This window comes from Bos grunniens, chromosome 19 (genome assembly GCF_055505025.1).
Source record: "Bos grunniens cultivar Pamir isolate PY7600 chromosome 19, Bosgru_T2T1.0, whole genome shotgun sequence".
NCBI classification, from domain to species: Eukaryota; Metazoa; Chordata; class Mammalia; order Artiodactyla; family Bovidae; genus Bos; species Bos grunniens.
In genome coordinates this window covers 16,740,625-16,766,757 of record NC_141183.1, presented here as the reverse complement: position 1 = coordinate 16,766,757, position 26,133 = coordinate 16,740,625, and the positions used below count along the sequence as shown (strand labels likewise).

The window sequence follows — 26,133 nt, the reverse complement described above, 5'->3', positions numbered from 1 at the left end:
AGTGGTCCTTCATAGCCTTATTGGGATTGGAGTCTGATCCCAAAATGCTGGAGCTAAAAGCCCTGATGGTTGGTTCTAAGTGAATGCTTTTACTTCTCCCAGTACTGGAACTCTTGCGGCAAAAGGGGGTACTGCTGAAGCAAAGGGATCCTTGCATGCTCTCAGCTCATGTCCGCTGAAGACAGAGATCCAAGTTTTCTCCAGTGAGCTGCCTATGCAGGAGCTGACAGTTGTGTCCTTTTTTCTGTTCAGACACAACCTGTGTACAGTTCCCCTTTGTCTCTCAGCTGATCACTGCTCCCAGTCTCCACTCCTGCTGCCTCTTGTGGGTATGCACCACAAGGTAGGCAGGCTCATATGGACTCTTACATATATTAGTGTGTGAGCTATGGTGGAGCAACTACCATCAGAGTTCTAGGCTGCCTCAGATGTGCTGCTTGAGTAAGTGCCAACAATGGTCACTGCCAACCAACCCAGGCTCTACCCTAGGTCACCACTGTGTGACACAACCAAGTTTTCTCCCCAGGCATGGCAGCCCTAGATCCTGTGCCATGCTGCAACATAGACCACGCAGATTGGAGTGTTCACTCGGTTCATGCTGGTGTGCACACCAAGGGAAACCCAGCAACCACTAGAGTAGTCTTCTAACTGCCCTCTTCCCCCTGACTAGGAGGCAAGGCACTGTGTGTGTGCTTGCTCCTCATGAGCAGAGTCCAGGCTTCCTATAGCCCTTCTGTTAGTCCCAGTCATCCTCCAACTACCTCCCATGTTTAGGAACACAGGGCTGGGGCTCCCAATCTGTGTGTCTTGCCATACACCCACCAAGGTGGGTCTTTGTCCGTGTATTCTCCCTTTTTCCTCTGAGTTCCCTCCCAGGCGCACAGGTCCTGATCTGATCACTCTTCTTCTCTTCTTGCCTGATTGCATGTGGGTCTTTCTTACAACCATGGCTGTACAAGAGTCTTTCTGCCAGTTTTCAGTTAGCTTTCAGTGAGAATTCCACATATAGATTTTTTAAAAAATTTTATTGCAGTATAGTTTATTTGGGGCTTCCCAGATTGCACTTCCCTGGCGGCTCAGAGAGTAAAGAATTTGCCTGCAAAGCAGGAGACCTGGGTTCGATCCCTGGGTTGGGAATATCCCCTGGAGGAGGTCATGACAACCCACTCCAGTATTCTTGCCTGGAGAATCCCCATGGACAGAGGAGCCTGGCAGGCTACAGTCCATGGGGTTGCAGGGTCAGACATGACTGAGCAGCTAAGTACAGGTGGCACTAGTGGTGAAGAACCTGCCTGACAGTGTAAGAAACGTAAGTGATGCAGGTTCAGTCCCTGGGTCGGGAGGTTCCCTGAAGGAGGGCATGGCAGTCCACTCCAGTTTTCTTGCTTGGAGAATCCCATGGACAGAGGAGACTGGCAGACTACAGTCCATAGGGTCGCAAAGGATCTGACATGATTGAAGTGACTTAGCAGCAGCAACAGCAGCAGCATGGTTGATTTACAATGCTGTGTTAGTGTCTGCTATGCAGCAGTTAATAAGGTGTACTTATACATGTATCCACTGTGTTGTTCATGTGTTCATGGGGGAAGGTGAGTTCCATGTCCTCTTACTCTGCCATCTTGATCGATTCCTCTTATTTTGCTTTTTTCTTTGTTACAACAACCAAGCTCTATATTAGTTTTCAATAAAATAAAGTAAAAATAAAGTGAAGTAAAACTTTAGTGAAAACTCCAGATAATTAGCAAAGATGAGACGAACAGATATTACCTTAATTGATACAATTTTTTGAATAAGTAAATTATTTACAATATTCTAATTGAATAGAGAAATAAATAATGTACATTTCACTGATTTCAGAGTTGCCTTGACATTGTCATCATGATTATGCCTTCTTTTATTAGCATTTAGAGTTCAAATTACTTTTCTGTGAGTGTCATAGTCAGTGTACTCAGAGGGGTCTCATTGGCCTTTGCTCCTCATTCTATGTCTATTCATACCACATAGCCAAAGACTAATCTTCCCTATTTGGAACCATAACATGAACTTTTAAATGCATACATGCAGTGTTGTCTATCTTCTTTAAGGAGGGGAAGTTGATGTCAGAGATGTGAAAACCACTCTGAAATACATGGGAATAGAGCTCACAGATAAAGAATACTTGAAACTGTTGAAAAATCTGCCTTTCAATGGTAAGCATTTCAAATATTGATATGACCTTAAAGGGTTCTTTAAGCTTTTATTTATCTATTTATTTTTGGAAAACTGAAACTAATACCATTTGCTAAGATGCAAAAAACAAAAAAATAAGAACTCTACTCAAAATAATCTAAATGTTCATTTATTCCTGAGAGAAATTCCCATCTATGCAGTTGCCTTTTAGTTTTAGAGTAAAGTGTCCCCATCATGTTGAATCATGCTATCAAGGGGAAGAAATTTCAGAGGTTACCCTCATCTCTTAAATACCTGTAGGTGATTTGAGAAACTAAAAAAGGAAAAGATGTAATGCCAAACTAGAAGGGAATGAAAGGTGAGAGGTGGAATCACATCAAAAAAGAGTTCTGTATATTATACGATACCTGCATATTAACATTTTGATAAACTTTCCCTAATTTTCTCTCAAAATTGATTTTGGCAAATCATGAAAGTCCTAGCTTTACTGAAATAATTTTAGCTAATAGCCACATAATTTCTCTATGACCTAAATTTTGCCCTTTTTTTTGTAGATGATAACAAGGTCTTTAAGAACAGATTGCTGAAAGGTGTGAAGTCTTTTAAAGGTGAGTGAGAAACATAAGCCCTCTTACACAGGGCTGGGAAATACTCTTGGAGGGCACAAACAGAACCTTGTGCACCAGGACCCAAGATAAAGGAGCAGTGACCCACAAGAGACTGACCCAGACTTGCCTGTGAGTGTCCAGGAGTCTCCAGCAGAGATGTGGGTTGGTGGTGGCCTGCTGCAGGGTTGGGGCACTGAGTGTAGCGGTGCATGCATGGGATCTTTTGAAGGAGGTCACCATTATCTCCATTACCTCCACCATAGTTTGCTAAGTCGCGTCAGTCGTGTCCGACTCTGTGTGACGCCATAGACGGCAGCCCACCAGGCTCCCCCGTCCCTGGGATTCTCCAGGCAAGAACACTGGAGTGGGTTGCTATTTCCTTCTCCAATGCATGAAAGTGAAAAGTGAAAGTGAAGTCACTCAGCCGTGTCCAACTCTGCGAGACCCCATAGACAGCTGCCCACCAGGCTCCCCCATCCATGGGATTCTCCAGGCAAGAGTACTGGAGTGGGATGCCATTGCCTTCTCTGTAGTTTGGCCCCAGGTAAATAGCAGGGAAGGAATACAGCTCCACCCACCAACAGAAAATTGGATTAAAAATTTACTGAGCAAGGCCCCGCCCATCAAAACAAGACCCAGTTTCCCTCTCAGTCAGTCTCTCCCATCAGGAAGCTTCCATAAGCCTCTTGTCCTTCTATACCAGAGGGCAGAGAGACAAAACCACAATAACAGAAAACTAACCAATCTAATAACATGGACCACAGCCTTGTTTAACTCAATGAAACTATGAGCCATGCTGTGTAGGGCCACCCAAGACGGATGGGTCATGGTGGAGAGTTCTGAAAAAAATGTAGTCCACTGGAGAAGGGAATGGTACACCGCTTAAGTATTCTTGCCTTGAGAACCCCATGAACAGTATGAAAAAGCAAAAAGATAGACACTGAAAGATGAACTCCTCAGGTTGGTAGGTGCCCAATATGCTACTGGAGATCAGTGGAGAAATAACTCCAGAAAGAATGAAGAGATGGAGCCAAACCAAAAACAACACCCAATTGTGGATGTGAAGGTGATGGAAGCAATGTCCGATGCTGTAAAAAGCAATACTGCATAGGAACCTGGAATGTTAGGTCCATGAATCAAGGCAAATTGGAAGTGGTCAAACAAGAGGTGGCAAGAGTGAATGTCGACATTCTAGGAATCAGTGAACTAAAATGGACTGGAATGGGTGCATTTAACTCAGATGTTCACTACATCTACTACTGTGGGCAAGAATCCCTTAGAAGAAATGGAGTAGCCATCATAGTCAAAAAAGAGTCTGAAATGCAGTACTTGGATGCAATCTCAAAAATGACAGAATGATTTCTGTTCATTTCCAAGGCAAACCATTCAATATCACAGTAATCCAAGTCTATGCCCTAACCAGTAATGCTGAAGAAGCTGAACTGAATGGTTCTATGAAGATCTATAAGACCTTTTAGAACTAACACCCAAAACAGATGTCCTTTTCATTATAGGGAACTGGAATGCAAAAGTAAGAAGTCAAGAAACACCTGGAGTAACAGGCAAATTTGGCCTTAGAGTACAGAAAGAAGCAGGGCAAAGTCTAATAGAGTTTTGCCAAGAGAATGCACTGGTCATAGCAAACACCATCTTCCAACAACACAAGAGAAGACTCTACACAGGGACATCACCAGATGGTCAACCCTAAAATCAGATTGATTATATTCTTTGCAGCCAAAGATGGAGAAGCTCTATACAGTCAGCAAAAACAAGACTGGGAGCTGACTGTGGTTCAAATCATGAACTCCTATTGCCAAATTCAGACTTAAATTGAAGAAAGTAGGGAAAGCCACTAGACCATTCAGGTATGACCTAAATCAAATCCCTTACAATTATACAGTAGAAGTGATAAATAGATTTAAGGGTCTAGATCTGATAGACAGAGTGCCTGATGAACTATGGATGGAGGTTCATGACATTGTAGAGCAGACAGGGATCAAGAGCATCCCCAAGAATAAGAAATGCAAAACAGCAAAATGGCTGTCTGAGAAGGCCTTACAAATAGCTGTGAGAAGAAGTGAAAAGCAAAGGAAAAAAGGAATGATATACCCATTTGAATGCAAAGTTCCAAAGAATAGCAAGGAGAGATAAGAAAGCCTTCTTCAGTGATCAGTGCAAAGAAATAGAGAAGTCTTTTCCCATAGAATGGGAAAGACTAGAGATCTCTTCAAGAAAATTAGAGATACCAAGGGAATATTTCATGCAAAGATGGGCTCAATAAAGGACAGAAATGGTATGAACCTAACAGAAGCAGAAGATATTAAGAAGTGGCAAGAATAAACAAAAGAACTGTACCAAAAAGATCTTTACAACCCAGATAATCATGATGGTGTGATCACTGACCTAGAGCCAGACATCCTGGAATGTGAAGTCAATTGGGCCTTAGGAAGCATCACTACGAACAAAGCTAGTGGAGGTGATGGAATTCCAGTGGAGCTATTTCAAATCCTGAAAGATGATGCTGTGAAAGTGCTGCACTCAATATGCCAGCAAATTTGGAAAACTCAGCAGAGGCAATAGGACTGGAAAAGGTCAGTTTTCATTCCAGTCCCAAAAAAAGGCAATGCCAAAGAATGCTCAAACTACCACACAATTTCACTCATCTCACATGCTAGTAAAGTAATGCTCAAGATTCTCCAAGCCAGACTTCAACAATACATGAACCGTGAACTTTCAGATGTTCAAGCTGGTTTTAGAAAAGGCCAAGGAACCAGAGATCAAATTGCCAACATCTGCTGGATCATTGAAAAAGCAAGAGAGTTCCAGAAAAACATCTGCTTCTGCTTTATTAACTTTGACTGTGTGGATCACAATAAACTGTAGAAAATTCTGAAAGAGATAGGAATAGCAGACCACCTGACTTGCCTCTTGAGAAATCTGTATGCAGGTCAGGAAACAACAGTCAGAACTGGACATGGAACAACAGACTGGTTCCAAATAGGAAAAGGAGTACATCAAGCCTGTATATTGTCACCCTGTTTATTTAACTTATATGCAGAGTACATCATGAGAAACTCTGGGCTGGAGGAAGCACAAGCTGGAATCAAGATTGCCAGGAAAAATATCAATAACCTCAGATATGCAGATGACACCACCCTTATGGCAGAAAGTGAAGAAGAATAAAGAGCCTTTTGATGAAAGTGAAAAAGGAGAGTGAAAAAGTTGACTTAAAACTCAACATTCAGAAAACTAAGATCACGGCATCCGGTCACATCACTTCATGGCAAGTAGATGGGGAAACAGTGGAAACAGTGGCAGACTGTTTTTGGGGGGGGCTCCAAAATCACTGCAGATGGTGATTGCAGCCATGAAATTAAAAGACGCTTGCTCCTTGGAAGGAAAGTTATGACCAACCTAGATAGCATATTAAAAAGCAGAGACATTACTTTGCCAACAAAGGTTCGTCTAGTCAAGGCTATGGTTTTTCCTGTGGTCATGTATGGATGTGAGAGTTGGACTATAAAGAAAGCTGAACACCTAAGAATTGATGCTTTTGAACTGTGGTGTTGAAGAAAACTCTTGAGAGTCCCTTGGACTGCAAGGAGATCCAACCAGTCCATCCTAAGGGAAATCGGTCCTGGGTGTTCATTGGAAGGACTGATGTTGAAGCTGAAACTCCAATACTTTGGCCACCTGATGTGAAGAGCTGACTTATTTGAAAAGACTCTGATACTGGGAAAAACTGACTGTGAGAGGAAAAGGGGATGACAGAGGATGAAATGGTTGGATGGCATCACTGATTCAATGGACATGAGTTTGGGTAAACCCCGGGAGTTGGTGATGGACAGAGAAGCCTTGCATGCTGTGGTCCATGGGGTTGCAAAGAGTCAGACACAAATGAGTGGCTGAACTGAACTGAGAAACATAATGAGAACACAAATGAATATGAGAGCCCCATAGTATTCTTTTTCCAAGATACTGAATTTGCAAATGCCACCATCTGTCATGTATACTAATTACAAATTTGTACTTTTTTAGCATTTAGTCTATATTTTGCAGATGAATCTCATGTTCTGTCTTAGAAGTCCCATATTCTCTTGTGATTTTCCAAACTTTTTTAGGAAAAGAAATACCACACTTCAAGTTTGTATAGCAAAAATATAGCAGTGATTCAGGGAATTTAGTAAGATGCAAAAAAAAAAAAAAAACTAAATGGAGTTTTCATTCATCCAAAGGTTATATTAAATATTGTTTAGAAGTAAAGAATATTAGCCCCCAGAACCAGAATTCCCTGAGCATTTATTGAACTTCATTTAAAACTTTATGTTGTATAGACTAGTCCCCAAGACAAGTTTCAGAAGAAGTGGACATGTTTTTTTTTAATAAGTTTTAATATAGTTGATGTACAGTTTTATATGTTTTAGGTGTACAACATAGTGATACACAATTTTTTAAAGTTATATTCATTTAGAGTTATTATTGGGCTTCCCTCAAAGCTCAATCAGTAAAGAATCTGCCTGCATGGTTGGGAAGATCCCCTGGAGAAGGAAAGAGCAACCCACTCCAGTATTCTTACCTGGAAAATCTCAGAGACAAAGGAGCCTGGTGGCTACATTCTATGGAGTCATAAGAGTTGGACATGACTTAGCGATTAAACCACCACAGAGTTATAAAATATTAGCCATATTCCCTGTGCTGTACAATATTTCCTTGTAGCTTACTTATTCTATACATAATGGTTTCTAACTCTTAGCCCCTTACCCCCAAATTGTCCCTCCTCTTTTCCCTCTCCTCATTGGTAACCAAGAAATGTCCTTAATTCTAACTTCATAGTTTACATCCATGAAGGTTTAAAATATTTAGTCTCTGTGCTAGAATTGTTGAACATTAGTTAATTTGTATTTTTCACTTTAGAGCAAATATCCTTAACCTTAGGTTAGTAGGCATTGAGGGAATTCTTGAATAGGCTTTTTAGTGGGTACATAACCTGCCTAAAATACTGTATAAACTTTATGAGTAATGATATACTGCTCAATTCACAATGGGGTATATGGTATCAAAAAAGTTAAAGAAACTTTTCTTTTGGAATCATTAATACTCTTTATGGTCTTCTGTTACTTCTCTTAGGTGGGAAAGTTAATATCAAGAACCTGGACACCATTCTGAACAATCTAGAAATCAAACTTGCAGATTCAGAACTTAAAGATCTGACTCAAAATATACATGCTGATGGTAAGTATGTTATCAGATATGGTAGTTACCATGAGGCAAGTTTAGTTGAAAACTATTGAGTATATATATAATGGGAGAAATGACAGTTTCTGTAGGAAGAAAAGAGAAGTGTGGTGATATATCATGTCAGTGACCAATGCATAGTGAATGTCATTTGAATTTATGAGCATCAAGTTAAAGTAGAAATTAAAGCATTATACCTTGATATGTATAATATAGGTAACTTTTATGCTCTCTACAGTATGATTGTTAATAGTAGAATCTTGCAAATTTTGAATACAAGAATGTCGATTCTTGAGATGTACTCACATCTGAATCACTTCCCTTTAGTAAAACAAATAGGTTTGAAATATTATAGGCCAGAAATTACATCATTGCAACTGTATGGTTTTCATATTTAGAATTTTCTTCTTTGCTTATTAAAAAAGTAAAAGATAAAATAATAATCTAGAAACTGTGTTCAATAAATCTTTGTTAAGTATATAAAGCAATTAGGATGGCGCCTAACACATGGTGTAACTATGATAATTATTCTTGCATTTTGCACGTTCATGAGTATTATATGTCAGTGTGATTTTGATCTTCTCCTATAGTTGATAAGAAAATTTCTCTAGAAATGCTGATGGATAAAGTCACAGATTTCACAGGTGAGTGAAAGTTACTATAAAATTAAGATTCCTATTACCTACATTAAATTCTCTTTTCTCCCTAATATTTCTCAGTAATCTATCATTGACATGAATTCTGCTGTCTTCCCATATTTGCCTATAATGCCTAATTTTTGATATAAAATTATTCAAGTTTTTGTAATGAAATTACTATATTTGTCCTTGCTTTTAAATTCTATAAATCTGTTGTTTATGCCAATAATATAATTCACTTCACGAGTGTTTAATAACCTTAGTATAGAGTGGCATGGCAAATTAAAGCATGAAACCTAAACATGATCAAGGTAATATTTTCATTATATTCATTATATAATTCTTATTTTTAAAGTTAAAATATTGTTTGAATAAGCATCTTTTTATTAACTGATCAAATTTTATGGAAGTGGTCTTTTCTAACTTTAGGAGAAACTCTTTTGTTTATATTAGGGAAATAAATTTGACTTGACAATTCTAAAGTTGAAAATGTTTTATTTTTACTTCAGTCCTCAAGTTGAAAATTAATCATCATAAAGTAACTTCCTTAGAAATAATTGCTGCTATATGAAATGATGATATATATATCCAATCTATTTTAAAGGTGAGAAGATTGAGTCTAAGGATGTTAAAAATGTTGTTAAAAATCTTGGAATTGAGCTTGCAAGTGAAGAACTAGAAAAGCTAATGAAAACACTGCCAACTGATGGTGAGCCATACAAATGTCTGTGGGGGCTTCCAGGGAGCTTGAATTTTTGTGGATTCATATTAAAATTTTAATTTCTTATAAAACATGATAAAAGAACATTTTAAAAACTAAAATTCAAGTTATGTATAAAAACTATCATTGTCTACAATGAGATAACACTTCACACCGGTCAGAATGGCTATCATCAAAAAGTCTACAAATACTAAATGCTGGAGAGGATGTGAGAAAAAGGAAATCCTCCTACACTGTTGGTGGGAATGTAAGTAGGTGCAGCCACTATTGAGAATAGTATGGTGATTCCTTTCAAATAAAAACAAAAATTGAGTTATTATATGCTCCAGCAATCCCACTCCTAGGCATATATCTAGAGAAAATTCTAATTCAAAAAAGATACATGTACCTTAATATTCATAGCAGTATTATTTACAGTAGCCAAGATAAGGAAAATTGTGAAAGAGACGGGAATTCCAGACCACCTGACCTGCCTCTTGAGAAACCTATATCCAGGTCAGGAAGCAACAGTTAGAACTGGACATGCAACAACAGACTGGTTCCAAATAGGAAAAGGAGTACGTCAAGGCTGTATATTGTCACCCTGCTTATTTAACTTATATGCAGAGTACATCATAAGAAATGCTGGGCTGGAGGAAGCACAAGCTGGAATCAAGATTGCTGGGAGAAATATCTGAGAAATAACCTCAGATATGCAGATGACACCACCCTTATGGCAGAAAGTGAAGAGGAACTAAAAAGCCTCTTGATGAAAGTGAAAGAGGAGAGCGAAAAGTTGGCTTAAAGCTAACATTCAGAAAACTAAGATCATGGCATCTGGTCCCATCACTTCATGGCGGATAGATGGGGAAACAGTGGCAGACTTTATTTTTTTGGGCTCCAAAATCACTGCAGATGGTGATTGCAGCCATGAAATTAAAAGACACTTACTCCTTGGAAGGAAAGTTATGACCAACCTAGATAGCATATTCAAAAGCAGAGACATTACTTTGCCAACAAAGGTTGGTCTAGTCAAGGCTATGGTTTTTCCAGTGGTCATGTGTGGATGTGAGAGTTGGACTGTGAAGAAAGCTGAGTGCCAAAGAATTGATGCTTTTGAACTGTGGTGTTGGAGAAGACTCTTGAGAGTCCCTTGGATTGCAAGGAGATCCAACCAGTCTATCTTAAAGGAGATCAGTCCTGGGTGTTCATTGGAAGGACTGATGCTGAAGCTGAAACTCCAATACTTTGGCCACCTCATGAGAAGAGTTGATTCACTGGAAAAGACCCTGATGCTGGGAGGGATTGGGGGCAGGAGGAGAACGGAACGACAGAGGATGAGATGGCTGGATGGCATCACTGACTCGATGGACGTGAGTTTGAGTGAACTCTGGGAGTTGGTGATAGACAGGGAGGCCTGGCGTGCTGTGATTCATGGGGTCACAAAGAGTCGGACACGACTGAGTGACTGAACTGATACTGATGATCCAGCAATCCCACTCTTAGGCATATATCCAAAGAAAATTCTAATTCAAAAAGACACATGTACCTTAATATTCATAGCAGTATTATTTACAGTACCCAAGATATGGAAACAATCTAAATTCTATCAACAGATAAATGGATAAAGAAGATATAGTGTATGTATATACAATGGAATATTACTCAGCCATCAAAAAGAATGAAATAATGCCACTTGAAGCAACATGGATGGGCCTAGAGATTATCATACTAAGTGAATAAGTCAGACAGAGAAAGACAAATATCATATGATATCTCTTATATATAGAATCTAAAAACAAAAAGATATGAATGAAGTTATTTACAAAACAAAAATGGACTCACAGATATAGAAAACAAACTTATGGTTACCAAAGGGGGAGAAAGGGCAGGGAGGGATAAATTTGGAATTAACAGATATACCCTACTATATATAAAATAGATAAACAACAGGCACATACTGTATAGCACAGGAAAGTATATTCAATATCTTATAATAGCCTATAATGGGAAAAAAATCTAAAGAAAATGTCATATATATAACATCTTATGGAAAAATCTGAATGAAATTTTGGCCAACCCAATCTGTATATTACTGATCACTTTGCTGTATACCTGAAACATTTAAAATCAACTGTACTTCAATTTTTAAAAAAATTAAGAAAACAACTATCACTGTCATTTAGAGTTTATTTAAGAAACCAAGAGACTCTTCAGGTATAAATTGACATCAGAGCTAAGAAATGTCTATTGTTATCACTTAGGCCACTGGTGGGCTTATATTATTAAGGAAAAATATAGAGATAAAGAGAAATAAAGAATAAAGAAATTAAGGATAAAAGTCAGAATTAAAAGGGAAAAAAAAGACATATTTATGTTTTGTTATAATAACCTCAGATATGCAGATGACACCACCCTTTTGGCAGAAAGCAAAGAGGAAGTAAACAACTTCTTGATGAAGATGAAAGAGGAGAGTGAGAAAGCTGGCTTAAAACTCAATATTAAAAAAAAATAATAAGATCATGGCATCTGGCCCCATCACTTCATGGCAAATAGATGGGGAAACAATGGAAACAGCGACAGACTTTATTTTCTTGGGCTCCAGAATCACTGTGGACAGTGACTGCAGCCATGAAATTAAAAGACTTTCTCCTTGGAAGAAAGCTTTGACAAACCTAGGCAGCGTATTATAAAGCAGAGACATTCCTTTGCCAACAGAGGTCTGTATAGTCAAAGCAATGGTTTTTTCAGTAGTCATGTATGGATGTGACCATAAAGAAGACTGGGCACCAAAGAATTGATGCTTTCAAGCTGGTGTGTTGGAGAAGACTCTTGAGAGTCCCTTGGACTGCAAGATCCAAGGGATCTTCCTTTAGGATCCCTTGGAAATCAATCCCAAATATTCATTGGAAGGACTGATGCTGAAGCTGAAGTTCCAATACTTTGACCACCTCATATGAAGGGTCAACTCATTGAAAAAGACCTTGATGCTGGGAAAGATAGAAGGCAGGAGGAAAAGGGGACAACAGAGGAAGAGATGGTTTGATGGCATCACCGACTCAATGGACACAAATTTGAGCGTTCTCCAGGAGATGGTAAAGGACAAGAAAGCCTTCAGTCCATGCTTCAGTCCACGGGGTCGAAAAGAGTCCAACACGACTGAGTGACTGAACAACAAATGTTTTATTACAGTAGGCCTAGCTGGACAGGACAAGTTTATTATACTGTGAAAGAAAGTGAAAGTGGGTCTGCTGCTGCTGCTAAGCTGTTTCAGTCATGTCCGACTCTATGTGATCCCATAGACGGCAGCCCACCAGGCTCCCCCGTCCCTGGGATTTTCCAGGTTAGACTACTGGAGTGGGATGCCCATTGCCTTCTTCGGAAAGTCGCTCAGTTGTGTCCAATTCAGTTGTCTCCAGGCCAGAATACTGGAGTGGGTATTTCCCTTCACTGGAGTGCCTTTCCCTTCTCCAGGGGATCTTCCCAATCCAGGGATCGAACCCAGGTCTCCCGCATTGCAGGCGTATTCTTTACCGGCTGAGCCACAAGGCAATATTGAGAAAAGCATCTCTAATTTCTTTGTTATATAAAGATGAAAATTTGGGGTAAAACATTGTAACAGTGTTACTGAGATATAATTCCCATACCAAACAATTAACTCAATAAAGTATACAAGTCAATGAATTCTAGCATATTAACAGAGTTGTGCATCCATCACTGCAATCAATTTTAGATTATTATTATCCCAAAAAGATACCCTACACACAATTAGCAGTCACTCTCCAATTCCTCCATCCCCCTCAGCCCTGGCAAACCACTAATCTATTTTTCTGTCTCCATTGATTTGCCTATTCTGAACATTTTAAGTGGAATCATACAATATGTGACTGTAACTAGTTTCATTTAACACAATGTTTTCAAGGTTCATCCCTGTCATGTTATATGGTAATACTTTGTTTCTTTTTATTGCTAAATAATAGTATATTATATGGATATACCACATTTTATTTATCCATTCATTGGCTGATGGACATTTGGGTTGTTTCCATTATTATGAATGATACTCCTAAGAACATTCATATACAAATTTTTGTGTGGATGTATGTCTTCATTTGTCTTGGGTATATACCTAGGAGTGGAATTGCTGGGTCATATGGCAGCTCTGGCAATCCAAGAGCAAAAAAGCTCTTGGATTTTGAGGAATCCAATGTGTTTTTCAAAGTGGCTGTACTACTTTACATTTCCACCAGCAGTGCTGAGAGTTCCAATTTCTTCACATTCTCATCAACACTTATTATTATCTGTCCTTTGATTGTATCTTAGTGGATGTAACTGCTACTGCTACTGCTACTGCTAAGTCACTTCAGTTGTGTCCGACTCTCTGCGACCCCAGAGACGGCAGCCCAACAGGCTCCCCCGTCCCTGGGATTCTCCAGGCAAGAACACTGGAGTGGGTTGCCATTTCCTTCTCCAATGCATGAAAGTGAAAAGTGAAAGTGAAGTCGCTCAGTTGTGTCCGACTCTTAGCGACCCCATGGACTGCAGCCCATCAGGCTCCTCCGTCCATGGGATTTTCCAGGCAAGAGTACTGGAGTGGGGTGCCATTGCCTTCAGTGGTATCTTATTCTGCTTAGAATCTGCATTTCCCTGATGATTAATGATAATGAGCATCTTTTCCTTGTTCATATTGGTGTTTGTATATGTCCTTTGGAGAAAAATCTATTCATGTCCTTTGTCCATTTTTAAATTGGGCTTTGTTGTTGTTATTGTTGAATTGTAAGAGTTCTTTATATATTCTAGGTACAAACCCTTTATATATTCTAGACATAAGTCTATTGTCCAATATGTAATTTACAAAATTTTTCTCCCATTCTGTGGATTGTCTTTTCACTTTCTTGATTTTGTCCTTTGATGCACAAGTTTTTAATGTTGATGATGTCCAGTTTTTAAAATCTTTTTGCTTCTCCTTTGGGAGTCATATCTAAAACACCATTTCCTAAAGTCAAGAAAATTCACACCCATATTTTTTCTAAAAGTTTTATAGTTTTAGCTCTTATATTTTGGTCTTTGATACATTTTGAGTTAATTTTTGTATATGGTTTGAGGTAGGGATCCAAAAGAATGTTGTTTTTGCATGTGAATATTTCGTTTTCCCAGCACAATTTGTTGAAAAGACTATTCTTTCCTTATTTTCACCATTGTCAAAAACCAATTGATGATATATTGGAGGACTTATTTTAGGGCTTTCAGTTCTATTTCTTTGATCTATATATTTAGCCTTATGCTAGTACCCTTCTGTGTTGATTACTGTAGCTTTGTATTTTATAAATTGGAAAGTGTGAGTCCCCAAAAGTTTTTCTTCCTTTTCAAGATTATTTTGGCTACTTGGGGTCCCAGTTTCACTGAATGCATTTTAGAATCAGACCATCAATTTCTGCAAACAAACCAGTTGGAATTTTGACAAGATTGCATTGAATCTGTAGATCAATTGGAGGAGTATTGTCATCCTCACAGTATTAGATCTTCCAATCCATGAATGTGGATATCTTTTCATTTATTTATATCTTCTTTCATTTCTCTCTACAGTGTTTCATAATTTTCAGAGTATAAGTTTTGCACTTCTTTTGTTAAATTTATTCTTAAGCATTTTACTTGTTTTGATGCTCTTGTAAATGGAACTGCTTTCTTAGTATATTTTTGAACTACTCATTGCTACTATATAAAAATAATTGATTTTGTATATGGATAAAAAGTTTAAAATTTTCTATTTCTGAAATTATTTAATTCATATTATTTTATATCTTACTAATTTTACCATTATGTGAATTATGGCTTTTCTTACAGCTGCTGGAAAGTTATATCATAATAGATTAATGAAGAGTGTGAAGTCTCTCAAAAGTAAGTAAGAAACAAAATTTTAAAGTATATTATCTAGATTCTATAAATTTGTATTATCAAAGTCTTTCAGACATATCATTCAAGTATAAATCTTGTCTTTATATAATTTGTCATTTATGATTCTTTTAGCATGACTACATTCTGTCTGCTATTAACATACAATTTCTCTTACCAGTAAGTCCTGTATAGTCTTAGTTTCTTTTCAACTTCTTATCAAAAGGAAAAATTTACCCCAACCAAAAAAAAGAAAAAAATCTAACCATTGTTAAAGAGCAGTGGTCAACTACACTGATAACTCACATATCAAGTCACTAAACAGAAATAACCCTATCTTTTGTGTAGAGGAATTAAGTTGTGGCCTGCAGTTCTACTTATTTAAGACCCTTAACACTGCTTTACTATGTATGCTTGTCACCAAGAATAGAAAAAGGAAATATAGATAGATAGATAGATAAAGGAAATATAATTCTCTTACATTGACTTTCTATTTGGATCTTCAAGTGGACACATTTGTTTGGGTATTCAGCCTTTTTGAAATAAAATGATAACAAAATCATGAAATATAGTATCTCTTTTGCTTTACTATGTGGTCATTAAAGTTAATACTAATAACACCTTTTAAATATTTTCCTTGTTTTGCTATTATATGACTTATTTCAAATGTTGCTTTACTGTCTCTGTCCTAAGAGGGGAAGATTAAAAAGAATAATCTCCATAAGGCTTTGGAAAATATGGGAGTCAAGCTCACAGAAGAAGAATTTGCTAAATTGTCAAAAAAGCTACAAGTTGATGGTGAGCACTAGAGATATTCTTAGGGCATTTTTTCCTGTTATCTTCTCTGTGACAACCTTAAAAAATAATTATAATTGGTGCCAGATAAATACTTAAAAGCTTAGAAGAGAGCTCAATATTAAGGTGAGAGTAACCTAAGACTTGCTGGAGCAGCCGTGAAGAGATTCCCCACGTTCAAGGTAAGAGAAACCCAAGTAAGAAGGTAAGTGTTGCGAGAGGGCATCAGAGGGCAGACACACTGAAACCATAATCAAAGAAAACTAGTCAATCTAATCACACAGACCACAGCCTGGTCTAACTCAATGAAACTAAGCCCGTCATGGGGCCACCCGTGACGGGTGGGTCATGGTGGAGAGGTCTGACAGAATGTGGTCCACTGGAGAAGGGAATGGCAAACCACTTTAGTATTCTTGCCTTGAGAACCCCATGAACAGTATGAAAAGGCAAAATGATAGGATACTGAAAGAGGAACTCCCCAGGTCAGTAGGTGCCCAATATGCTACTGGAGATCAGTGGAGAAATTACTCCAGAAAGAATGAAGGAATGGAGCCAAAGCAAAAACAATACCCAGCTGTGGATGTGACTGGTGATAGAAGCAAGGTCTGATGCTGTAAAGAGCAATATTGCATAGGAACCTGGAATGTCAGGTCCATGAATCAAGGCAAATTGGAAGTGGTCAAACAGGAGATGGCAAGAGTGAATGTCAACATTCTAGGAATCAGCGAACTAAAATGGACTGGAATGGGTGAATTGAACTCAGATGACCATTATATCTACTACTGCGGGCAGGAATCCCTTAGAAGAAATGGAGTAGCCATCATACTCAACAAAAGAGTCCGAAATGCAATACTTGGATGCAATCTCAAAAAAGACAGAATGATCTCTGTTCGTTTCCAAGGCAAACCATTCAATATCACAGTAATCCAGAAGAAATGGAGTAGCCATCATACTCAACAAAAGAGCCCGAAATGCAATACTTGGATGCAATCTCAAAAACGACAGAATGATCTCTGTTCATTTCCAAGGCAAACCATTCAATATCACAGTAATCCAAGTCTACGTCCGGCCATCCTACACTGCTCATACATAGCATGCTATCCCAGACCCATTTTGCTTATCATAGTGGTTCTCGAGCTTGAGTGTGTATAAGAATTTCTCAGACTTGATGAACCACAAATTCCTAGGCCACATACCCAGTTTCTAATTCAGTAGGTCTGAGATGGAGCCCTAGAATTCACATTTCTAACAAGTTCCCACATGATGCCTATGCAGCTGGTCTAGGAACCAGATACTTCAAGTATCACAGTATTAACTTATCTCCTACTTGTTAAAAACCCTTTCTCCTTCTCCTTCTTCTGATTAGCTCCTGCTAATTATTTTACTCATCTCAGATATTAACCCCCACATGCTGCCTTCACTGAATGCTCCGGGCTTGATTAGGGCCTCGGTCAGATCTTTGGCAGTACCAGAATATCAGGTCAGCATCAAGGAAATTTTGATAATTATAAAACAGAAGGGCTCGCCAAAAGCCAGCCTTCTCTCTGGTCCAGAGTTTATGATCTCCAAAAAACTTTATTAATATGACATAAATCTTCAAAATCCCCAAATTTAAAGGAGTGTTCATTTAAATTTTGATGTGAGCCTAATTTAGCTGACTTTATTATACTATATGAGTAATTTATATATATTTCCTAAGGTCATACCATTATTATGTGTTTCTTTTGGACTTGTAGCAAATGGAAATGTTGATCTGCATAATTTGATGGAAGAAGTGAAAGTCATTACAGGTGAGTATAAAGTCATTATAAACCTAAGATTAGTATGGTAATTATGTTTTGCCATTAACAATAATTGTCATGTTGATTCTGCATTATACTGCTTAATGTAAATATTTGTGTAGAGTTGGACTTAGTGGTACCTATGTTTCAGTATTAAAATTTTAGTGTCATGTCTTGGTAGAAAGACTTTAATTCTCTAGAGTAGTTCTCATAAATCTTTTCTCTTGGTTAGTACAGTAAAAAAAATCAAGTTTTGCTTCAAATTCACCTAACTGGTCCCCCAATTCTCCTGAATTTCTAGTCTCATGAAATTGGGCCATTCCTACTTACTAGAGGTTTGGAGCTTTGTTCCTTTCCAAGAAGCTACGTAGAAGCCCCAACTAAGGCAAATACTTTGAAAGACAGTACTTTCCCTTCCTGGCTACTGGACCTATAACAGATTCAAGTCTCAGCTTGACCCAACTGAAGAAGTGCTGACCCTTCTAAAGGATAAAGAGATTATTCATAGAAGGAACTGCAATACTTAGCTGATATGTACTGGCAAGGACTAGGACAGCATTTCTGGGATAAGATCTTCAAGTATAACCCAGAATAGAGTGTGGAAAATGAGGCTGAGGCTGGATAGGAAGAGTTTGTTGATGTAGGTGCTTGTTCCTGTAAGTCCAGTTTTAATGCCCAGCCAAAACTACTTGGAGTGGACAGTAAACTTCTGGGTTGGCTCCTAGGAGCTTGGAAGACAATGGCCCACATCAAATTAGGTGAAAATGCCAGAACTGCCTTGATACAATGCTGAGGAGTGAACAAAAAGTTCAAATAAATTGGGTATACCAGAATGAATCTATTATATAAGACCTGAAGATCCATCAAATAACTATGTTCCTCAAGAGGGTCTATGGAACACTATCTTTAATGAGGCAATAAGTGCATCCATCCAAATGTCCCTACCACAGGTCTCAGTGTCCAACTCCCTGTTAGAGCCATGACTGTGGTAGAGCAGACTTTCTAAGACTGCACATTCAGCTTTCTCTGAGGTTCTGCCTTTCTGACCATCAGGTCCTGATCTTGGTCTTCAACACTGTCTCTTCAAATAAAAGATGCGAGCCTCTTAAACTGCTGCCATGGAAGCCTGCCCTTTACACATGCCTCAAGTTACTAAGCAACAACCATCCAATTATATTGTAAAATTAAAATTTATTCATATTTCTCAAACATTAGAGAATATTACTTGAGCCATTATATCCCCTTCTACCTGCATGTTTTTTTTGTTCAAAATTTTTTAATATAAATTTATTTAATTGGAGGCTAATTACTTTACAATATTATATTGGTTTTACAATCAATTCTCCAAAGGTGAACATCTCAGCAGTTTCAACAATACAGTGTGTTATAGGTTCCCAGGTGGCTCAGTGGTAAAGAATCGGCCTATCAATAAAGGAGATGTGGGTTCAATCCCTGGGTCAGGAAGATCCCCTGGAGGAGGAAATGGCAACCCACTCTAGTATTCTTGCTAGGAAAATCCCATGGACTAGAGAAGCCTGGTGGGCTACAGTGCCTGGGGTTGCAAAGAGTTGGAAATGACTTAGCATACACATACATATGCATGTGTTAGGGATTATGACCCCTTCCCTTACACCATCAATGGAATCTTTGTTATAACCTGTCCAGCAAGACATACACCACCTTATGGTCTGCTTCTGAGGACCACTTCAAAGCCAAGTGTCCTAAATTTGGTTTTCAGAAGCAGACCCTGAGACTAGTATTTATGTGCAAGTGAATTGTTACAGAAGAGTTACCAAAGAAAACTTATATAAGGGGATGGAAGAAGCCAAGTAAAAACCCCATCTTAGACAAAGTCTTGATACCTTCAGAATAATCCCACTGAAGATCTCTGTAAATTACACCTCAGAGTTGTCCCAATCGAGATCTTTCACACTTTCCCTCAATCAGTCATTGGCTGACCCAGCCACACTTTCTTTGTTTTCTGTACAAGAGAGAAAAGCAGTCTTCAGTAGCATGAGGGTAGTCTTACAAACAAAAGCTATAGGTGCTGCTTGTTGGGAGCAAAACCACATCATGGCTGGGAATGCTCAAAAATGGTAAATAGGATCTGAGAGATGTGCTCAGAACACAGGGACTACAAAAACTAAGTAATATGTAAGCCTACCCAAGTTCCGTCTAGTCAAGGCTATGGTTTTTCCAGTGGTCATGTATGGATGTGAGAGCTGGACTGTGAAGAAAGCTGAGCGCTGAAGAATTGATGCTTTTGAACTGTGGTGTTGGAGAAGACTCTTGAGAGTCCCTTGGACTGCAAGGAGATCCAACCTTCCATTCTGAAGGAGATCAGCCCTGGGATTTCTTTAGAAGGAATGATGCTAAAGCTGAAACTCCAGTACTTTGGCCACCTCATGCAAAGAGTTGACTCATTGGAAAAGACTCTGATGCTGGGAGGGATTGGGGGCAGGAGAAGGGGACAACAGAGGATGAGATGGCTGGATGGCATCACTGACTCGATGGACATGAGTCTGAGTGAACTCCGGGAGTTGGTGATGGACAGGGAGGCCTGGTGTGCTGCGATTCATGGGGTTGCAAAGAATCGGACACGACTGAGCAACTGAATTGAACTGAACTGAACCCATGATTCAAGTGAGAACTCTGTGTTTAGTTATGAGACACAAGAGGAAAATGCAATGGTTATGTACTATAAGACAGAGAAAAAAGGAAAAATCATGGAGAAGAGAAGGAAAAGAATGAGATGAGTATGTTTAATATTGATAAACCACCAGCTCCTGTGTAGGTTTGCTATCAGTTCACTTCAGTCGCTCAGTTGTGTCTGACTCTTTGTGACCCCATGGACTGCAGCACGCCAGGCTTCCCTATCACCAACTCGCAGAGCTTACTCAAACTCATGTCCATCGATTCGGTGATGTCAACCAACCATCTCATCCTCTGTTGTCCCCTTCTTCTCCTGCCTTCAATCTTTTCCAGCATCAGGGTCTTTTCCAATGGGTCGGTTTTTTTCATCCGGTGGCCAAAATACTGAAGTTTCAGCTTCAGCATCAGTCCTTTCAATGAATATTCAGGACTGATTTCCTTTAGGATGGAATGGTTGGATCTCCTTGCAGTCCAAGAGACTCTCAAGAGTCTTCTCCAACACCACAGTTCAAAAGCATCAGTTCTTCGGTGCTCATCTTTCTTTATAGTCCAACTCTCACATCCGTGCGTGACTACTGGAAAAGCCATAACTTTGACTAGATGGACCTTTGTTGGCAAAGTAATGTCTCTGCTTCTTAATATGTTCTCTAGGTTGGTCATAGCTTTTCTTCCAAGAAGCAAGCATTTTTAAATTTCATGGCAAAAATAAATAAATGAATGAATTTCATGGCAGCAGTCACCATCTGCAGTGATTTTGGAGCCCAGGAAAATAGAGTCTCTTACTGTTTCCATTGTTTCCCCACCGATTTGCCATACTTTTGCTATACTTTTTCTAGTTTTAACTGAAAAAGTTTTTTTCTAACTATAGAGTAAATTGAATAAATTTACTCTAATGAATATAATTTTTAAAGTTTTTCCTTTGTTACTCACATAGTGGATTATGAAATCACTTTATCTATAACCTGCATTGAGACTTTTCTTAAAGCTTCCAGAAAGTCCAATCAAAAATTTGGTATATTGGTTATTTATATTGACATGTATAATCTACAGGATATATATTAACTAACCAAAGCAAGATGTAGAATCATCAATATAGAAAGCTACATTTTATGTAAGGAAGGAGAGGAAATAAGAACCTACATGCTTATTTTTGCAAAATCAATCTGAAACATAAATCAGAAAGTAATTTTAAAAAACAGTTCACTTGTAGGAGATTCAGGAAACACTATGAAGGGGCTAGAAGGAAGTCTGAGTATATTTCTTATTTAGTTTTAACTTAAAAATGCTTAAATATTAAAAAAATCAAATATTGAAGAAAAATAAATTCTAAAATTGAAAATAAACTGAAACACATGAGTCTAATTATATAACAAAGTGCTAATAGAATGATATGTGGAAGTGAAAGTCGTTCAGTCATGTCTGACTCTTTGAAACCCTATGTACTGTACAGTCCATGGAATTCTCCAGGCCAGAATACTGGAGTGGGTAGCCTTTCCTTTTTCCAGGTGGTCTTCCCAACCCAGGGATCGAACTAAGGTCTCCTGCATTGCAGGTGGATTCTTTACCAACTGAGCTATCAAGGAAGCCCAATAGAATGATATAGGGAACCTAGTTATTTCAAGTGATTTCTGAAATGCAGTGCTATGACTGAACAGTGAAATATATACTAACTACAGAAAGGACTTCAAAGGAATCTTAAACTTTATTCAATATTTTTATCATTAATAATAATATTGGAATTTAATATTGTGACTATTACAGGTAAAAGCAGAATAAAACAAATAAATATGTTAATATTCTTAGAAACTAACATGTTTCAGTTTCAGAGAAAAGAGGTACAAATATGCAATCAAGAAGTTAGGAAAAATCCTGTAACTATAATTTGGATCACTACAAATTCACGGTTGTTGTTTTTTTAATTATCCTGTTTGTTTTAAAGATGAATTTCCTGTATTTTCCTTGAAAGAAAAGGACCTAGAAACAATCACATCTTAGTTTCAGTGATCATGGTTTCTCAATAAAATTTCTACTAAAAGGAACCCCAGAGCTCATTGGAGAAATTCTGCTTCCAGGTCTGGGATAGGAAAAGTACAGAGTGAGCATGGGGTACCTTTTTTCTGAAAGCAAGGTAATACTTAACGTGTTCATGTCAAAAGAAACAGGAGTAGATTCCTGCTGGTCACACTGGGGAGAACTTGAGCATAAGAAGGAAGGAGGGAGGGGAGAACATGGTGCCAAGTAGTGTAAAGTATCTTAAACATGAGTCAGAAGTCGTAAGAAAGCAGTTGAATATGAGGTTCTCATTTGGCTTTACACCATTATCTAATCACTTCGTTATGAATATTGCTACTCCTTGTTTATATAGAGTCCATGTCATTTTTTAAAAAAACATATTTCTTTTTATTTGACAAGGTAATCAACCATGTTGCTTAGAAATGTATCCCACACTCTCAGCATTTATTTGGGGAGGAAATAGTTACTTGCAAAAAAGAAAAAGATGAACTATTTATACAGAAATTTCGGTTAACTGTTATATGATATCTCTGAGATTAAATGACAAAAAAAATGAAATGTTTTGTATGGTGCCTGGTACCAAAAAAAAAATTCTCCATAAAGATTAGCTATCATTATCATTAGTAGTAATAGTGAAATCTTTTTTTCTTCCAGTTTTTTTGAGATATAATTGACATAGAGTTACTGTATAAGTTTGTGTTCAGCATAATGATTTGACTTACATACATCAAGAAATGGTTACCACAGTAAGTTTAGTGAACATCTATCATCTCATGTAGTTATAAAATTAAGAAAATAGAAAAAATTTCCTTGTGATCAGAAATTTTAGGCATTCTTAGCAATTTTTGTGTATAACATTCAGTAATGTTAACTATGGGCTTCCCTGGTAGCTCTGCTGGTAAAGAATCCACCTGCAATGCAGGAGAGCCCAGTTCAATTCCCTGGGAAGATTACCTGGAGAAAGGATAGGCTACTCACTCCAATATTCTTGGGTTTCCCTGGTGGCTCAGGCAGTACTAGAATCCTCCTGCAAGGCAGGAGACCTGAGTTCAATCCCTGGGTTGGGAAGATCCCCTGGAGAAGGGCATGGCAACCCACTCCTGTATTCCTGCCTGGAGAAGCCCCATGGACAGAGGGCTACTTTCATGGGACTGTAAAGAGTTGGACATGACTGAGCGACTAAGCACAGCACACAGTGCTATTAGAGTAGGAAATGGCAACCCACTCCAGTATCCTTGCCTGGAAAATCCTATGGACAGAGGAATCTGGTGGGCTACAGTGCTCACTGTATTTATCATATTGTACATTACATCCCTCATACTTATTTACATAATAATTGAAAGTTGTACCTTTTGACTGCCTTCATCATATTTCCTTTCCTTCCACACCTTGTCCCTGGTAACCACAAATCAGATCTGTTTTCCTATGAATGTGTTTGTTTTTGAAGTATAACTGACCTACAAAACTGTGTTTGTTCTTGTTACACAATATAGTGATTGAATATTTCTGTTTATTTTTAAGTGATCACCACAATAAGTTGTGTCACCATATGAAAACATTACATAGTTATTTACTGTATTCCCCACTCTGTACATTTAATGCCCTGTGACATATATATATATATATATATATATATTTTGCAACTGAAAGTTTGTTCCTATTAATCTCCCTTGTCTATTTCTTTTATTCCCTACCACTCTTACCACTGTCTCCTCTGGCAACCATCTCTTTGTTCTCTGTGTCTAATACTCTGTTTTTGTTTTGTTATATTTGTTTGTTTTGTTTTTTAGATTTCTCAAATAAGTGAAATCATACAATATTTCTCTTTCTTTGCCTTACTTATTTCACTTAGCATTATACCTCCAGATCCATCCATGTTGCTGAAAATGTCAAGATTTTTTTATGACAGAGTAATATTCCATTTCATATATATATGTATATATTTTATGACTAAGTAATATTCCATTCCATATATATATGTATATATACCCCACATCTTCTTATCCAATCATCTCTTGATGGGCACTTAGGTTGCTTCTATATCTTGGCATTTGTAAATTTGTAAATAATGCTGCAATGAATGTGGGGGTGCATTCATCTTTCCTAAGTAGTGTTTTCATTTTCTTTGGATAAATACCCAAGAGTTAGAAGAGCAAGATCATATAATAATTCCATTTTTAATTTTTTGAGGAATCTCCATACTGTTCTCCGCAGTGGCTGCACAAATTTATATTGCTGCCAACAGTGTACAAGGGTTCACTTTTCTCTACATTCTCTCCAACACTTGTTATTTATCTCTTTGATAATAGGCTTTCCAACAGGTGTAAGGTGATAGCTCATTGTGGTTTTGATTTACATTTCCCTGTTGATTCGTGATATTGAGCATGTTCTCATATACCTGTTAGCCATCAGTGTGTCTTGATTACAAAACTGTCTGCTCAGAGCCTCTGTTCAGTTTTTTTAATTGGATTTTTTTTTTTTTTTTTTAGTGTTGAGTTGTTTGAGTTCTTTGTGTATTTTGGATATGAACTCCTCATTGGATATATTGTTTGCAAATATCATCTCCCAAAGTAGATGGCCTTTTCATTTGGTTGATAGTTTTTCTTTGCTGTGCAGAAGCCTTTTTGTTTAACATAGTCCCATTTGTTTACTTTTGCTTTTTTTCCCCCCCTTTTTGCTTATATTTTTGTCTCCCTTATTTGAAGAGACAGATCCGAAAGATACTGTTGAAACTTTATGTTGAAGAGCTTATTGCCTGTGTTTTCTTCTAGAAGTTTTAGGGTTTCAGGCCTTACATTTAAGCCTCTACTCCATTTTGAATTTATTTTTGTACACAGTGTGAAACAGTAGTCCAGTTTGATTCTCTTGCATGTTTTCCCAACACCATCTATTGAAGAAATTGTATTGTTCCCATTTTATATTCCCTCCTTTGTCATCTTGGGTTGCCCCAGGGGCATGGCTTAGTTTCATTGAGTTAGACAAGGCTGTGGTCCTAGTGTGATTAGATTGACTAGTTTTATGTGAGTATGGTTTCAGTGTGTCTGCCTTCTGATGCCCTCTTCCAACACCTACCGTCTTACTTGGGTTTCTCTTACCTTGGGCATGGGGTATCTCTTCACGGCTACTCCAGCAAAGCGCAGCCGCTGCTCCTTGCCTTGGACGAGGGGTATCTCCTCACCGCCTCCCTTCCTGACCTTCAACGTGGGATAGCTCCTCTAGGCCCTCCTGCGCCTGCGCAGCCACGATCCTTGGATGCGGGGTTGGTCCTCCCGGCCGCCCACCCTGACCTCGGATGCCGGGTAGCTCCTCTTGGCCGCTCACCCTGACCTCGGACGTGGGGTAGCTCCTCTCGGGCCGTTCCTGCGCCGTCCCAGCCTGGCACTCTCGGCCGCTGCCCATGACCTCGGACATGGGGTAACTCCTCTTGGCCGCCGCCCTTCGGGCATGGGGTCCTCCCGGCTTCTGCCCCTGACCTCGGATGTGGGGTAGCTCCTCTCGGCCGCACTAGTGCACTTAGTGCGCCGGTCGTCGCAGCCGCCTGCTCCAGGCTTCAGCAATATGTGAACCGTGAACTTCCTGATGTTCAAGCTGGTTTTAGAAAAGGCAGAGGAATGAGAGATCAAATTGCCAACATCCGCTGGATCATGGAA

General features: G+C 38.5%; 1 protein-coding gene across 1 annotated transcript in view; it reads left to right on the top strand.

Annotated features, from left to right (window-relative positions):
* EFCAB3 (EF-hand calcium binding domain 3) overlaps positions 1-26,133 on the top strand; it is a 467,300-nt gene that overhangs the window by 240,738 nt on the left and 200,429 nt on the right. The window contains exon 41 of the mRNA XM_086357127.1: positions 2,085-2,189. Coding sequence (XP_086213253.1) covers positions 2,085-2,189 — 105 coding nt within the window. The remainder of the gene's footprint in view (positions 1-2,084; positions 2,190-26,133) is intronic.